The sequence below is a fragment of the Plectropomus leopardus genome, chromosome 20 (assembly GCF_026936395.1).
Source record: "Plectropomus leopardus strain MGB_pleo_1.0 chromosome 20, ASM2693639v1, whole genome shotgun sequence".
NCBI lineage: Eukaryota > Metazoa > Chordata > Actinopteri > Perciformes > Serranidae > Plectropomus > Plectropomus leopardus.
Window position 1 is genome coordinate 7,438,789 of NC_142195.1, and position 17,979 is coordinate 7,456,767.

Sequence of the window (17,979 nt, forward strand, 5' to 3'; positions counted from 1 at the left end):
TTTTAAGTTTGGCAGAGGTGCCTCGCAAACATTTTGTTTGAAATTTTTGCTTCCTTGTTCCAGCAACAGAAGACGATGTGAGTGATAGAAACCAGGAGAGAAGATGTGATCCAAAACAGAGAAGCACAAATACAGAAGGTGCAAGTAGAGAGTATGTAGGCTGCCTTGCAGACCTACCAAAACGACTGAGTTTGGATCCTAATCTAAAGAAAACAGATGTTAGCAATATTTTAGGTTTTGTTCGCACAAGTGCGAAGAAAATGAAGAGGTTAATATCGACTTGCCTTCACATCGCAGTCTCCCCACATAGGACTCCCACATAATATGGATTCCAACCTCCTAGCTCTCCTAAATCAGACTTTTTCGGGGTTTGGTGAAGCCGGTGAAGATTAAATTCTTGGGAGACTTTTCTCACAAAAATATCAGATTCAATTTACATATGAAAAGAAAATGCTTTTATGTTGAAAATGTCAACTTGTTTTGTGCACACAAGCAGCAGAGTTTTATTGCTCATTTGTCGCATTACTATTTACCTCCACACCACACAAGCATGATGAAAGACCTTTCCCTCGGAGGACTTGAAAATATAGGTGTTACATCAATTTCAGCAGCACTACATTGAAATGTGTCAGTTCAAGGACTCTCCTATTCTGCATGCTGGCTAATTGGAATGGCTTCTGAAGCCAAAAATGGGAGTACAGCCATTTTTTAATACCCATGCTTTTCCTACTGCACATAGAAAGTGTATTACAGTAGCTTGGTTGGACATTTAAGAGTGACTGAGTGCTAATTTGATGCCACGATCAGGATAATACAATGCTATGGCCCAAACCCTGCTTGGATCTTTTTCATAAGTGATGCTAATCTTTACTTTTGCTAAATAACAGGAGGCCAGGGCCAGTTAATAAACAAATATTAATAATATTCATCATATTAGGGCTATCAACATTAATGTGCTTACACCAGTGCAATGCGGGTCTGAACATAGCTCTTTAATATCATTAGCTTTAATGTAAGTCAAGCTGCTGCATCAGCTTACTCAGTGATGGAAAATAACAGCACCAATGCACTTTTGAATGGCTCCTTTCAATTTAAAAAAATCCAGATGGCTCAGTTGACAAGTCAAATATAATAATATAATAATAATAATAGTACAAAAGCACTTAAAGTTTGTGCTGCCTTTACTGCACATATTCTTTATGCACTCCTGCATATTGCTCAATGTATTATTGTGAAAGCCTTAAAAGAAAAAAAACAACACTGTATTTTACAGAATAAGCATCTGACGTTGCCTCCTACCTCTAAGTCATGGTTTCAAAACAAAACTGTTGTAGCAGTGCTTCAATGAAAAAAATCAAAAAAATATCTCTTCACATTCATTTGCTTCCAAGCAAGACACTCTGGTAAGAATCGCTTTACTTTGTTAATATGGACATCAAAATAATACTTGCATTCAAAATAATAATAGAATAATAGAATTTTATGATAAAAAATGCAATAATTACAATTAACTTGAAATGCAGTGCAAAGGACTCTGGCACCTTATTTTCATTCAAAGTACAAAATAATTCCCATTGTGGATCAATTTATTTTTATTTTATCATTGTGAATTAGAAAATGGTCAGCATAGGTTTAGTATAATTAATCAACAGAGTAGTTGCTGCTGTACAACACATTCTCATTCCTAACATGTCAAATACTTACACTTGGTCAGTGGCTCATCACATCAAAATATGACGCGCTAGGTACCCTTCTGCATCAGTTTTTGATGTTCAGGAACAGTGTGTCAATTTACGCCAGTTGCATGCAGCATCTCTTTTCAAAACAAACTTCCATTTTCGCAGGAAATGTACAGTTTCTGCGAGTCTTTTTCAAGATAAACTACAAAGAAAGGAGGTTAAAAAAAGAACTTTGATTCTAGGATAACATCCTTGGTTTGGGCAACTATGGTATGTGGTCAGATTTAGAAAAAATCTAAATGTTTTGGCTTAAAATAAGCATGTTTATTACTAACCTAACATAACGTTAATTTACGTATGTCACAAGCATAATATGCTACACATAATAGCACACTATATTATTATTTTGATCACTGGATTGACTTTTGGTGTTACACAGGGCATGAGCAGCAGGCTCAGGTAAAAGTCCTGAGTTTCTATGACCCATCCACCTAACCTACATGGACTGGCTTGATCTTTAAACTACAGTAGTTGCCTGGAGCGTCAACAAAGGCAGCAGCCCCGGGCATTTCATACTGCTCATAAAAGGTGCTTCTGTGCATTAGTGTCTGATGCCAACGGGCCAATGACCAAGTGTCGGTATTTGACAAGTTGGGAATGAGATTGGGTTGGTATTCGTATTGAAATTGAAATCCTAAAGCATCATTCTAATGCATTCGTTCCACTCAGTGTCATTTTTTTCCCAAGTGGTATTCCAGTTGATGGGGCAAATTACTTTCAATACAGCGTACAACTGTCATTTTTGGTTTTATATCCATGATTGGAGATGACATGCACTCATCATCACCCACTGAATAAGCACTTAGGAAGAGATGCATCCATTTAAATAGAAAGTTATAAATCCAGCCTGTCTACGTGCCGCTGGCTATATCAGGATGCTCTGATGCAGTGCTGACAGATTTAGAGCCCCAGGATTGGCTGCTCCGCTAATGTGAAACTTCATCTTGTTTTCTGCTCCTACAAAGCAATGCTACAAAGGCCACAAGGTAAGTCCACATGCGGAGACGGTGATTGAACTTCCTCTCAGCTTACCGTGCAAGCAAATAAATGCCACAAGCTTGCCCTGCTGCGCAACCAATCACATCTCAAGGTAACACAAAGACAGAGAGGATGCAAATGCACAAGAGTTTGTTAATCTTATTTTTACATGGGTTAAGATGAGATTCAGCAGCATTTTTAGCTCCAGAGGATGTCACTGACAACCACTCATTTACACTCAAGGGTCTCACTGAACCGTGGCTGTCAAGTAACAGGCTCAAAGAGACGGGAGTATTAAAAGCACTCTCCGAGCATGAAGATACTCCTGGCAAGAGGCCAGAGCAGCTGTGTCAAAAAGTCAATGGCACAATGGAGTGAGCTGGAAAAAGAAGAAACCTTCTCTGTAGCTGCCGCTGCTTTTGACGCCCACGGCATTAATATGAAGCTTGAGCAGTTTTGTAGCTTCTGGTCATCAATTAAAATGTAATCTACAGTCACAGCCCTCAGTCAGGTGTGGAAATCATCAAAAATCAGCATTCTACATATGAATGTGCTCAAGCTCTCATAAATCGCTGTCACTACACTTGCCAAGCACACAGAAGGTTGTCTTGGAGACACTGGTGCAGATAGAAACACAGGCAACTGACAACTTGAAGAGCTTCAGAGCAAACATGACACAATGACAACAGAAGGATATGCACAGACCTTCATCTGCATCTAAACAGCACGGCATAAAATATTCTTGTAGGGGCAAATGTTGTGACACTCCAGTATACTGAAGGTTCAGTGAAAAGAATCAATACAAGGTCTCACACACAGATCAAGATGGTGAGATTGTTAATCTAGCACAAACTAATTTGACTAATTTCAATTAGAATTATCACACCTGACTTGACATAACCATAAAGACGAACCACGTATTCAGTTTGAGACTGATTATATGACTGACTGAGGTTAGATTTGAGCAAGGCTATAACAGACTGTTCCCACAAGACTGCAAAATATTGTAGAGTTAAATGATGATGTTAAATGATGACTGAATGAACAATTTTGTCCTTGAATCATAGGCCAATAAATGTTGGCATTGTACAGTTCTGCAAACCAGTTTGTATGTTGTTATTATGTAACGGATATGTTAAAACTTTCCGTTTCTTTGCCTTTCAACAGTGTATTATGAGGTTTAGGGATGAAAACCATTTTGGTTTGGATCATGCTCAAGATCATGTTTTGGCTTAAAATACGTGTTTTTTGTGACACTATCCCAGGAGGTAATATGACAATGTCACAGTAGGAAACACCTTTTTTTGTGGCACTATCTCGGTAGGAAACGCAAAAATTTCTGGGTAATAAACAATCGCTTTTTGTGGCGCTGTCTGTGGTCAAAAAACAGTGAAGGGTCGCTAAAAAATGTTTGCTGGCTAAAAAAAATCAACAGGTTTTGTTGTACATTTGTTTCAAACTGTGGTCTGCAGCTTGGTCTCTTGCAAAAAACAACTGCTTTTCTTGTCCCTGTCTCAACAAGAAAAACTATGATGTCCCAGCAAAAAACAACAATTTTCAAGGTACTATGCCTGGTGATAACAAAACAAAGATCACTAAAAAACACCCTTGTTTGATGGCTAAGAAAACAACCTGTTGCGTTGTTTGTTGGTCAGTGATCTGTAGTAGTCTCACCTAGCTGAAACACAATCCACTCCACCTCCTGATAATGATCACTGTAGAAACGCTGATATGACACTCATAAAAAGTATAAGTTTAACATATGCATGGTTTGCAGCCATGCAAAATGCCAACATTTTCCTCTGGTGATTGGACTTTCTTGGGCCACTGAATTGTAGAGGGGAAGAAAAACAATAAACTGTAAAAAATCATAAAACAAAATGCAATTGCTGTGGTACTATACAGTGACATGACATGCTTGCTGGATCAGCTAGCACACCTTTTTGCTGTCAGGTTGATTGTTAGCAAACTGACTCATAGTCTCTGTCTCTTTCTCTCTCTCTCTCTCTCTCTCTCACACACACACGCACATACACACACACACAAACACACCACCACCAACAATTAGTTTGTTAAGTTCAGCTGGACTGTGAAAACTAAATGTGAAGAAAGTCTGCAACATTGTGTCCCTGCGTTTCTGTGATAAGCAGGGCTGATTACATGCACTTGAAAAAGAATCTCCAAAAACTATGTAAAAAAAGAAACAAAGCACACAAACAAAAAACTATAAAACTATTGAGACAGTACTTGAATACCAACACAGTACCATGGATTCAGAGGCCAATAAGAGAATATTTTAATATCCATTTTGTAGCTCTGTGGCTGTGAACTCAAAACACCTTTGCTGTCAAGCCTCAACTTCATAGTAGATTTTGAGTCATATCTCTTAGCTGCTGAGTGGGAGTTGCGTAGGCGGTGCTACACTTGAATGCAATGGAGGATGTTTTGGTTACACACAAACTGACCCAGACTTTGGTCTCTGTCAGTAGCTGCTGGTTGAACTTTCGTTGTCTGACCTCTCCATCAGAAGAGAGATGTTCTCATGCAGGACATTATGACCTAGCCACTATACTTTAAGAATAAATGAACAGGAGGATGAAAGTCACTCTTCATTCAACAGTTTTGAGCTAAGCTGATGGTGATGTAGCCATTGCGTTAGTAGTGCTGTGTAAAATGAACAATAAATAGCCTACACTTTATTCAGCTGCATTAAGTACTTCTCTCTGATTCCATTAAGGCCGATGCTTTTAGCACAGAGGTGTCCAATAGCCTACAATGCTATTTGTACCTGGGGTGTTAATAGCCAGTGTGGCTATTTTTCTCTTAATCTCAAGTCCCGTGACCCTAACCGCCTTTGTTGATGTAACGAGCACTGGCCAATCACAGTGCACATTGGGAGTAGCGTAGATACAGAGTGACTACTCTCATGAATGATGACCCCATAATACTGTTAGTAATCTAAAGTGTTATCTAACAGGACATGACAAATAAGAATATGTTATATATAAGTTTATATATATATATAAATCTTTTTTTTAAAAGGAATAGTTCACCCCAAAAACATCCATTGTATCCATCTCACCCCATGTTATGTTGAATTTGTACAGAGAGAGGAGACGACATGCAGCAAAGGGCCTTGAGCGGATGTCAAACCCAAGGCTGCTGTGGCAAGGACATGGTCTTCATTCATAGGGCGCCTGCTTAATCCACTCAGCCAACAATTCCCCGACTGAGAAATTTTTTGATGAACTGGAATCATAGGGGTCCATGTTTAACAATAGTGAAACTACATCAAAACATTTATTAACAAATCCTCACACAACTCATGCAGTATATACTAAGTCTCATTTATCCATACGTATGCTAAGTACTTTCCACAAGTGTAGTTTGTTTGTGTTATTGTGTAACCTAGGTTAAATCGAACTAACCCTTTAAAATCCCAAACAACGCAATAACACATACAAACTACAGATCGAGGCAGTGGCAGACCAACAGCTCCTGTGTTCAGGGAGGTAAAATTACAGTTTTTGTTAGTGGCATCTGGCTTTGAGGACAGCACAGATAAGTTAGTGTAAGTGAACTGAATATACGACTGGATAAATGAGAATTGGATTATACTGCACAAGTTGTGCAAGAGTTTGTAAATGGATGTTTTGATGTGGTTTTGCAGTTGTTAAAGGTGGACTCCTAAGACTTCATTTCATCATGAATTGTCTGGATTCTGCATTCCCCAAAGTCATCTAAGAAAAACAAAAACTTTCTAAACTTATTCAAAGTACTGTGGGGGGAGTAATTGGTAAACAAAATGTTTTTTTGGGGGGGGGGGGTTCAACAAGACAGCCATGCATAAAAAGAGTGAGAGCGTTGTGCTTCACTGTCCCCAAAGATTCTTGAGAAAAATGCCCTAAAATGTACATATACAAAAAATGCGAGACATGAAATGATAGAACCTGCAATGATAAAATGGAAAATGAAAATGAACAGCTTATATTTTAATGCTCTTGAATACTACAAGGTTTAAATTCCAGATGTATTCAAGCTCTGTACGATCATCATCTGGTTGTGTGAAATAATGCCAGTTAAACCAGTGAAGGTTGTTCACTAAAACAGGAATTGACTGTGTGCTATTATTATGAACGTCAGCAGTGACAAACAAAAGCTTTTGGTAACTTTTATAATACTGATTATGTAATTGCCTTAAGTAATATCAGTATCAATAGCGAGTCCATTGGTTTGAAAAAGAAAACACACCTTCATAAAATAACTTCTTTTTCTCTGTGTGGTTTGAAGAAATTCTTTGTCCCCTCTGAAGCACGAACAATTGTTCTACATAACAGAGATAAAGGAGGCACAGTGACATCACAAACTTAAGAAACACACTGTACCAAAATAACAATGCGGCTTTGATTTCTTCCCTCCTTTGAGATTTAACAGGACAATGCCTCTGGAGATCAAATGCAGTCTTGAAAGGAAACTGGCAAACCAAACAATAATTTGGAGAGAAATTCAAATTTTACACTTTAAACTGTGGCTGTAACAGAATGTATTTTAAAATTTGTGGACTCTCGCATCAATAGTGCAGAAGTTGACTTTGTGATTATCTAAAAGGGGAAACTTTTGGCACAGAAGGAAATGGCTTTTAGATGGGCAATCTATTCTCTCCGAAACTGCTCCAATGTGTTTATAATTATAATCCATTTTCACCCTTTTCGAAATTGTGGCTCAGGTGCCATGCAGACGCCTCTCTTTTCAAGCAAACAGGCTCGATTGCTGGCACCTGTGTAGCTCCAGTATAATCTAGTACTGAACTGGTACGTGTTGTGTACTTTCCTTGTAAAACAGTGTGAAATGCAGGCTTTTGGTGGGCTAAAGCCTTTTGGAAAGACACACAAGCTACAAGTTTTACTGGGAAGGAACACAAGTTGTGTTCAAGGGTCGTGAGGTTTGCAGAGGATTTATATTCTGTATTCCCAAGATAGCTGCTGCTGCTGCTGCTACAGTATTGCTGTCCGAGATCTTTTATTCAACCCTTTGTGTTTAACCTGGGTGCTTCACTGCGCCTCTCTGGAAGCTTCAGTTCTTTTAAAGGACAATGTTGCACCCTTTAAGGTTTCAACTTTCCATTTATCTGTTGGTTTCTAGGTCGTTCTCATTTTTCATGTGTGCCAATTCAATTTACTGGTTCAAATGATAATCAGGCGACAGGTCTTAAACTTGTTTTTCTGTTACTGTGCTGACCTCAATATTTCATTTTTTGAAAGTAACACAAAAATATACTGCCCTGTGATTGCATGGTGACATTTGAGAGGCAAAAAATGGTTTTCTCTACAATTTCAGACATTTAACATTAATGTTTCTACAGCAACAAAAGTTTAGAAATTAAATTCAGAAGGGCTAATATTTGTAAAACTAAATAAGTGGTGTATTAAATGAGATGTCTTTGGATTCTTTTCTGAAGGGAAAACCAGCAGACAACTGAAACTACTGCAGTGCTGTGGTGTTAAAGGTCCAGTGTGTGGGATATAAGGGGATATATAGGCATAATACCCATAACTATCTTTAAATAAGTTTAAAATCACCTGAAAATAAGAATAATTGTTCCATTGTTGGCTCCAGATAGGGTCATCCGTGTTTTGCGGTGGCAACTGTTTTCTCACACACACAGGAGAAGTTTCAGTTTTGCAACGTCAGCTCTAGATTCCACTGTATGCTACACATTAGACCTTTTATACACCAACTGTGCTTAATGTGTAATTTTAAAAAACTTGAAAATATTTTCTCATTAAATGCTTATCCTTGAATTTGGCTTGTGTCACAATTCATGTTCCCAGCTGAAAAAGGATGTCCTAAAGCAAGATAACGTGGTGAAAGTATTCTGAATCTAGCTCACACTTAAAATGAAATAAGTTGGGGTTTTTTTAGGCCGCTTGAACCGAACTGGTTGAGACAGTCTTTGCGCAGCGCCATTTCATTTTATGTACATGTCACAGGGGTTTTCTACCTGGAAGTTATTGCATAGAAAATTGTGATAGTAGAGTTATTAAAAATATGCACTGTAAAATCTGACAAGTTGATTTTATTTGAAATAATCTTGGAAACCGATTGCCTTGAAAAAGTAAAGTTAATGTAACAATAAACCTTCCTTTATGTTTACTTTACATGTAGGTATTAAGTTTATTTGAAATAAAGCTGTATTTACTTAATTATGTGAAATTGTTGCAATTTAAGTGACAAGAGAAATAACCTTGCTCTGACAACTTCACTAAACAAAATTTAAAGTACAATCAACTTGTCAGATTTTACAGTGTGACTGAGCATAAGTTAAGCACAACTGATCCCTGAGTCCGAATTTCATGGTATATCTTTGAATTTATCGTGTTTATGATAGTTATATTAAAGCCTGGAAATTTTAGAAATCCTCCCAGTGCACCAGCACACTCTAATCTGTTTGGGTGCTGGTGAAATGCAGGCATGATGTGTGGGAATGAATAATGATAAAAAAAGAGTCTATCACACACAAAATTCAGCTCTAGACCCAATATAATTTGATTTCTTAATGTGTTTTTTGTTGCTGAAGCAAACATGTTCTCCTTGTGTGCTTATTCAGACTGAACAAGACTATGCTTATTTTATTATACACAAGTTTTTGCCGGAGCCGTGCGCGTCTTTTGTGTGCTGCTCATACTTTTCGGAAAATACAGCATATTTCAGGAAATGTTTTGCTGCCAGTACTTTTCAGTGCAGTTTGGCTCTTTTGATTAAGAATCTTGCACATTCAAACTGCTGTAGAAACTGTGCCAAGGCAATCAGAAAATAATGTATTGTCATCAGAAAGGAACCCAGAGTAGCATGCAGAAGAAATGCATAACTAAAAGGGTCTGAGAGTGCATGTTGGTTACCTCTCTGATACATTAAGACATTTTATTGGTGGTTTACACTTTTCCTCTCTTTAACTCCCCGTGAACCTTCACATTTCTCTCTCACACTCACACTCGTTACGTAATCCTGCTCGCCACCTGCTATTGTCGCTGCTGTAGGCCAACACAATACACTTAAGGGTAAAATTATGGCTTTCTTGTTCATGCTGAGATTGCAACGCCCATCTGTCCAAGAAGCCCACCAAGCAAAAAGTGCATCTGTACCGGAGCTGTGCTGCTGTGTTGTTGTGCTGTCGCTCCGTGCACAGATGAAGTGCAGCAGAGGTGATGTGAAACAACCTAAACTGAAGGAGATACTGATCATGATTTCACCTGCGGGAACACGGATGAAATTGGCGACGGGTGACAGGCAAGGTGTCACAACAACAGGAGTGATGTTTGAAGTGTCAGTAAATCATGAACAGCCAGGAAGCCACAACAACATGATGTTTTGTCTTCCTCTACATGCTACTGTGCGACTTGGAATTGCATTTTAAAACTTGGTATTTTTGCAAAGTCATTCAAACAAACTCCAACTGTGGAACTCAGGAACAAGGCTTCTGTTTTTAGAACACACAGAAGGTAATCACGAACTGCTATTTCAATCTTCAAGGAATACTTTACCCACAAAACAATTTGTAGATCAGTTGCTCAGCTCATGTTACACTGAATTTGTGCAGAAAACTTTTGTTTTTCTCCGTAACCTCCACAGTGAAAGAAGAATCCAAAATGAAGAAAATTTTTAATGAACTGGAATAAAAGGAGTCCACATTTAACAATATCTTAAAAACATCTGCTTACAAACACTCACACAATTTATGCAGTATTATCCAAGTCTCATTTATCCAATCAAACACATTCTAATACCAAGTCATCAAATATCGCTGCTTGGTCATTGCTGTTCACGTCTACATATGACGTAGTAGGAAACCTCCTACGTCTGTTGTTGACATTTTGGGACAGCAAATGCATTGTGTCTTTTCAAATTACACTTCCAATTTCACAGAGAATGTACAGTTTCTGCTCGTTAGATGTATACAGTCTTTAAATAAACTTACTTTGATAAAATACCTAATTTTTACTTTTTTTCCTTACAACAAAAGCATGTCATTGGGAAGCGAAATGCTGGCTTCCAAGTCAAAGTAATGGTTTTGTTGAACCCATCCACCACCCCTCCTGCCTGCCCTACAGAGACTTTCCAGCTTATTTTTATGTCATTACTGGCAACGTTTCCAAGTGGCACCATCCAGTAGTGTATCATACTGCTGCAACAGGTTTTGCATTCTCAATTAATACTGCCCGCTGGTGTATCATACCGTAGTGGTAGGTGGCTTGTGGCTAGATTGTCCAAGGCTGAAATCCCTGACCAGGCAGCAGTAAAAACCTACTTTTGATGGGTCAACTGGAGGATTTAGGGGTATCTATTGGCAAAAAAATGGTACATAATATCCATATCTATGTATTTTTTGGGGTTCTTTTTACCAAAAAAATAAGAATGGTTTGAGTTTTGAGTTGAGTTTTCATACCTTAGATTTAGTCGCCAATATTTACATACCAAGCAAGTCCTTTATGTGGAGCACACCAAACACTCGCTCTACATAGGACCATTTGTAACGTAAGTTCTGCATGCTTGGCACAAAGGACAAGTTTCAGCTGGTTGCAGTCTGCAACCTTACCACTAGATGCCACTAAATCCTACACACTAGACCTTTAACACCTCTGAATGTGAGAAGCCAGCCTAGGCAATATAAGATCACACATGCTCCAAATCAATGTGTGATACTTTTTATGCAGAAGTGCTTGATATGGTAAGTACTGAGCATACGGCTGGATAAATGAGACTTAGATTATACCACACGAGTTGCTCTTGAGTTTGTAAATGGATGTTTTGATATAGTTTTGCTGTTGTTTAACACTGCCTCCTTTTACTCCAATTCATCAAAACCAAAAATGAAGATCTAATTTTTTCATTTTGGTGAATAATGTTGCAGTGCCCTTGCGGTCTGACCAGCAAAGGACTCACAATAAAATGGTCTTGCAACAAATATTTTCACTGTTGCCAACTTTGCAGACAGGATAAAATAGCAATAATAAAGGAGCATATATGCTCCCATATTTAGATGAGTAAAAAAAATGCTTATAGTGAGGGCCATCATAAATAGAGGACTGAATTGCCAAATTGTTTCAAGTTAAGCTTGCAGAGAAAATGTCACAGACAGATACTCACTACGTTCCAAATCACGTACTTTTTCATCCTACTTTCAGTACATACTGCAGCTGCCTTTACAAAGAACCTCCTGTTGTATGTAGTATACAATTAGTTAGGACATACAGCTTCGTCATGTTATTGTGCCTTGAACTTTGACCCTCTTGCCCATATATTCCTTTGCAGTCCGTAATTCAAAAGGGGAAAAAAGATGTGATTTGGAACACAGCAGATGGTAATGTTTTCACTTAACGTTACTTTGGAGATACAACAAAACGCCATTTGCCGAGCTCCCCAGAGTCTGAGGTCAACCCACAGAGCTCTGCTGTTGTTACTTTGCACTGCATGTGACTTTTAACTTATAACTGCCTACACTGTAAATCCTGACATGCATTACACTTGAATGTACTGTTATCTTTCATCGGAGCTGTCATCTGTCTGCCACTCGATGTGATGTATCTTCTCCTGCACAGAGGATTGTGGGTCAGAATAGCAAGAAAAGTATGCTGTCTTACACACTGCAAAATGTGACCAGATGCAGCAAAAAATCTAAAAACTTAATTTTAGATACTTTGCATTGTGACGTCTTTTTCTGGCTTACTGTTTAATACGGGTATCCAGACGCACTGAAAATTCACCCTTTCATTGGTGTCACTGTGGTATGTGCAAATATGGTGGCTGTGTGGTTTTTATGCATGACAGAGCTTCATCTCACAATCTGAAGTCATGCAAGAATGAATACTGTATCTTTCCATTTATATTGTAATGGACAGATTTTCTGCCCAAAGCATTTTGGGCTTAGATCCGCTCTACCCCCTTCCAAAACAAAACAAAACGACAAAAAAAACAAACAAACCATGAATGGGTGAATAAATGCATAGTCACCTCAGGTAGTTGTTTACTTGTTGAATGATGTTGCTGATAAAAAAAGACTGCGAATGAGAAGCCTTAAACATCACTCAAGCTGTGTGTCAGAACTATTCCAAATCATAATTTCCAGGTAGAAGATCCCAGGCGTCACATGCATAAAATGAATCATTTTTAGCCACATTAAAAAAAATAAAATGAAAAAAAATCAGTTTTAGTGTGCACCATACTTAAGATATTTTCACCACTATACCGTGCTGTCAGACAGTTATTTCCAACGGGGTACTGAAGCCCCGTTATCTCAGAGCCATAAGACTCCATTTGCAAAATAATTTTACCTCGCAGAACACCGAAGTTGCTGGTCTACCACTGCCTCAATTGGATAGTTTTTAGCCTCCTAAAAAAAACCCACAATATCAGTTTGAGTGTACACTACACTGCAACTTAGGATGAGGCAGCTTTCTATAACCTTCCAATGAAGATTCAGAATTATGCATGATTACATACAGATGTAGACAAATCACAATAACTTCTGGGTAGAAAACCCTGTGACACGTGTGTCAAATGAAACAGCGCTGAGCAAACGCGGCCTCAATTATTTAGGTTTGAGCCACCATGAAAAAAAAAAAAAATCAATATCATTTTAAGTAAGCTGGAGTCTGAATATTTTCACTACTTTCCCTTGCTGTCAGACATCTCTTTCCAAAAGGGAATTGAAGCCTTTATCTCAAAGCCACCAGACTCCACTGACAAAAAGAGCAATTTTATTTCACAGAACATGGGAGTTGCATTCCACTGCCTCTACTGGTTATCATGTAAGGTAAAGTAGAAAATATATATTCAACATATTATGTACGGACTTGAAATAGAGTCAAAATAAAACTCTCATTATTTGCTCTTGTCAGATTTTCGTAGTTCTGCAGCTCACACTGAGCAGCCTTAATGAGTTTGGCGGTTGTGCAACAGAGGGAAAAAAAAGTTCTTATTATAATCCTGATTTGAAATGCCAGAATTATCACTGGTAGAGAAGTTAATCAGTGACCAACAATGATTTAAAATTATTATTTTTTTAACCTCCAGGTTAACATTTCACCCACTCTTATCAAATTAATTACATAACTAATGAAAGATGCATGCACTAGTTCCCAGCCCAATACCCAGCAGGATCGTCCTCATCACCAAGGACAACTATCAACCTCCACAGGCCAACTACAGCACATGCAAACACACACTTCCACTTCTCAACTAACCAAGCCACTTGCTTTGATCATTCACTCTTAAAATGCCATATATAATGAGTTCCCGTAGCACTCAGCATGTAAATTGCACTGTTTCTCCACAGAAGGACACTTGGAACAACACTTTATGTTGGAAATATCGACTATAACGAACAGCACAAACTGTTTTTTAGAGGAAAACAAGGATCCACGCCAAAGTAGCACAAGCTTTGTCATTGTATCTAGGTCAGAGGGATGCAATATTCTCCAGTCCATATGTACTTTCACAGCTGTGCTTTGGATGGGAGGCAGCCGTAGTAGCAGGAGCTACTCCACCTTAATGTACTCCTTCCAGCACTGCCATATGGAAAAAGGTACACCTCCTGGTTTTCCACAATCACAATCATCACGGTTATCACCTCTTATAGCACAACACATGTACTAATGGGAATACATATGAGGGAGAGAAATACACAAAAAGGAACATGCACAAATGGATCCAGAGAGGGAGAATGGGAGAGAGAGAAGCCAGGGAAACAAGAGAGAGAGAAATAAGAATGTGTCAATTAACAGTGAAAGGAGGAGATGGATAGATGGATGGTCTCATTTTGCCTTTACCTGACAAGGAATCAGAAGCCATGCTCTCTTGCTGCTGCATCTTGAATGCTGGCTCCAGTGTGAGACTGTGTGTGAACGTGTGTGTGTGTGTGTGTCCACAAGCTTACAGAGTGTGAGCAAGCCAGCACGCCTCACTGTGTGTTTTGATGACGGAGTCCGCGTAGCAGCTCGGGGAGGGAGCGAGCGAGCGGGTGAGCAACAGAGCCAGGAGGAAGGTATGGGGAGAAGGAATGGGCTCCTTCATTACCTCACCAAAGTGTCTCCAATCTCACTCCCAATTTCTCTCGTTCCCGTTCACATTTTCTGCGAGTGTGCGCGCCTTAAACGAAACACATGTACTGCAGATGGTGATTTATGAGGTGCACAGAGGCAGGCAGATGGGAGGAGCGTGAGGAGGGAGGGTTGGAGAAGAGGAGGTGCTGAGGAGAGGAAGAAAGCAATCACCTTGTAGTATAGGCTTACTCACTCAGGCACTTGAGCCTTTACTCTTCCCTCCCTTCCATGTAACCTTGCAACGCAGAGCGCTTAGCCAATTCAAAGCTTACATGTACCACAACATCAGTTTGGCTGTGTGTCAGAGATGTTATCTTTAGAGAATTTGCTGCCAGTTTCAAAAAGCCACCATGGCTACATAACACAGAAAAGAAATCCACACACTATTAAAACTCTCAAAGCTCACGAAATGTGCAAAAAAATTAAGTGCACGCCAACATGTTACTGTCAGTGAAAATGAAGCAGAGTCCATCTTGCTTGTAGTTGGAGATAGTTCATAATGTTGCCCTTCACTGCTTGTGAGATGGATGACACGTCGTTCTTTCTTCAGTTGATTAAAACCCGAGCCATTAGGTGGCACCAGGTCTGTTATGCAAATTTAATCAGTGGTTTATAATGTGAGGAATGTACTGTTTCCAACACGGTGTAATTATGCATGCCTGCCTACATGCATGTCATTGTGCACGCCTGGACACCCTTTAAAAGGACAATGACTTTTTCCATGGATTTCAGAGGGTCCTACTCACCATCAAAAACAACTAATGTGACACTTTTTGGGCTAATTATAAACCAGATCACCAGAAAAAATGTCAGCATTGTATGTTTCTACATACCAAGGATGTGTTAAATTTGTATGTTTCATATGCTGAAACTTTGTGCTTTTTACGTTTCAGTTTTTTTTTGTGACAATGCTGTGCTTAACGTGGTTTGATTTAGACACAAATACCACTTGGTAAGGGTTAGGGAAAGTGTTTTGGCTGAAATGACCTGGTTTGATAGCCAAAACACATCTTGAAATATCCCGATTTCTCGCTGCAACATTCTTGGTTTTGTTGCCACAAAATAAAAATATCCAAAAGTCTTTTTTAATGAATTACACTGTTTTGCTGCCATGCACAAGGCTGGAAATGTCAGAGTTAATGTTACGAAAACATAAAAAACAGAATGTTTGGCTTAAAATACCTGGTTTGGTCACCACACACATTACTGGAATGCTTCCAGATCTTGTCATAAAAAATATCAGGTTTTGTCACTGAAAACATGTCTGGAAATGTCTCAATATCATGGGGAAAAAATACAAGGTTTAGTTGCCAAAAATGCAGCTAAAAACATCCTGACGTCTCCTCTGAAAATATCTGTTTTATCATCACAAACATGGCTGGAAATGTCTAGATGTCTAATTGAAAAATACTTGGTTTGGTCTCTACAAACATGGCTGGAAATGTCTGGATGTCTCACTGAAAAAATACCAGGTTTTGTTGCTAAAAACATGACTGGAAATGTCCCAATCTCTTCCCAAAATTCCCCAGTTTGGCTGCTGCAAACACAGCTGGAAATGTCCCTTTATCTGGTTAGAAAGAAATACCTGGTCACTTTTGAAATTTTGATATGATGTATGAAATGTGTAAATATAACATATTGGTGGTTTGTAGAAACACAAACATTTTATTCTGGCGACTGGACTGCAGTGCTAAAAAATTGATGTAGTGAGTAATTGGTCAGTTGGCTGTACCACTTGGCATCACTTCAAAGTCCAATGTCCGTTTTTAGAGCTGCCAATCTTGAAAAGGTCATAGCTATTATCCTCCTTCTTCTCTGCTGTTTGCCCTCAAAGTTTATGTCACTGTTTCTCAATGTTACTCTGCTCATTAGGCATGAAGTTCATCTTTCATATAGGCTTTTCATTTTTTCATTAGCTTTTTTACCATTGAATGTAAAATGAGAGCAAAATTTTGCCAATCAACACAGCAAAAAAACACTAAAGAAGGACGTTAAAATGGCTACATTGTGACAAGTGGATCATTGCTTTGGTAAATATACAAGTCCACTCTCAGCCTCTTTAGAAATTCCATCTTGGTGTGTGAGGGCATATTATTTAATGCGCATTTCACTTTTTCACTCTTGAGAATGCAGAAAAGATGTAATTTTATTCTAAAATATGCATTGATATTAAAAAAAGTAGATCATCTGCCCTTGGAAGCAGATCTGGGATGCTGTGTAATCATGTTGCACCTCCCTAGGAAAGAGCAGTTTTCTCTCTCAAGTGGCTCCTCCCAGCCCATCAGTAAACTGTCTGCTGCTAAAATATTCCCTCTACCTACTGCACAATGTATTCACCATGCTCCAGCTACTTTTAGTGGCAGAGGTTTAAAACGGAGGAACAAAAGCCATGAATGGTGGATGTTTTAAACACTAACCACCAGGAATCTCTATCTCATGCAGATGATATGGGTTTTAGGTATTATTTCAAATATGCTGATTATGCAAAAATAAATAAGTAAGAAAACAGGAATACCCATGCAAACATATTAAGCAAAAATCTAAGTATTTCATGTCCAAAAACTAAGATGGGAGAGTACTTATTAAGTCTGACCCATAAAAGGAGAGAGGAGGCTGAATAACACTCCAAAATCAAGCTCAGTTTTGGAGATAGAAAAATAGCACAGCCATTTCACAGGGGTAGCTTGACCTCTGACCTCAAGATATCTGAATGAAAATGGGTTCTGTGAGTTCCCATGAGTCTCCGCTTTGCAGACTTGTCCACTTTATGCTAGTACCTTGCAGTAATTTGTCTGTTATGCAACTCCTAATCAATCCTAAACTGTTACACAATTTAATCCAACTATTGTAATCCTGTGATTAATCGCAATTTAAAAAATCAATCACTGGACAGCCCTATATATAAAAAGTTACAAATACTTTGAATACTATTGTCAGTTATTTTGTCTACTTTTGTCATTAACATGCAGCTTTAAAAACACTGACTTCCGTACCTTGATTTCCTTTCACTTTGTTGATCAGCTTTCTGTCAGGGGTTGCACACCATGTTATGTTGTGCTTGTTCATCTGGAGGGGGATCACTGAATGTCTGCAAGAGAAAAAAATGGATCACTTACAGAAACAGAAATTGATATAGAATTGATTGCCGAATATATTGTTAAACA

The 17,979-nt window shown here is 38.6% G+C and overlaps 1 protein-coding gene across 1 annotated transcript in view; it reads right to left on the bottom strand.

The window, feature by feature from the left end:
* dab2ipb (DAB2 interacting protein b) overlaps nt 1-14,680 on the bottom strand; it is a 220,884-nt gene extending 206,204 nt beyond the window's left edge. The window contains exon 1 of the mRNA XM_088070741.1: nt 14,543-14,680. Within this exon, the coding sequence (XP_087926867.1) occupies nt 14,543-14,582 (40 nt within the window). The 5' untranslated portion in view covers nt 14,583-14,680. The remainder of the gene's footprint in view (nt 1-14,542) is intronic.
* Between the last annotated feature and the right edge of the window lie 3,299 nt (nt 14,681-17,979).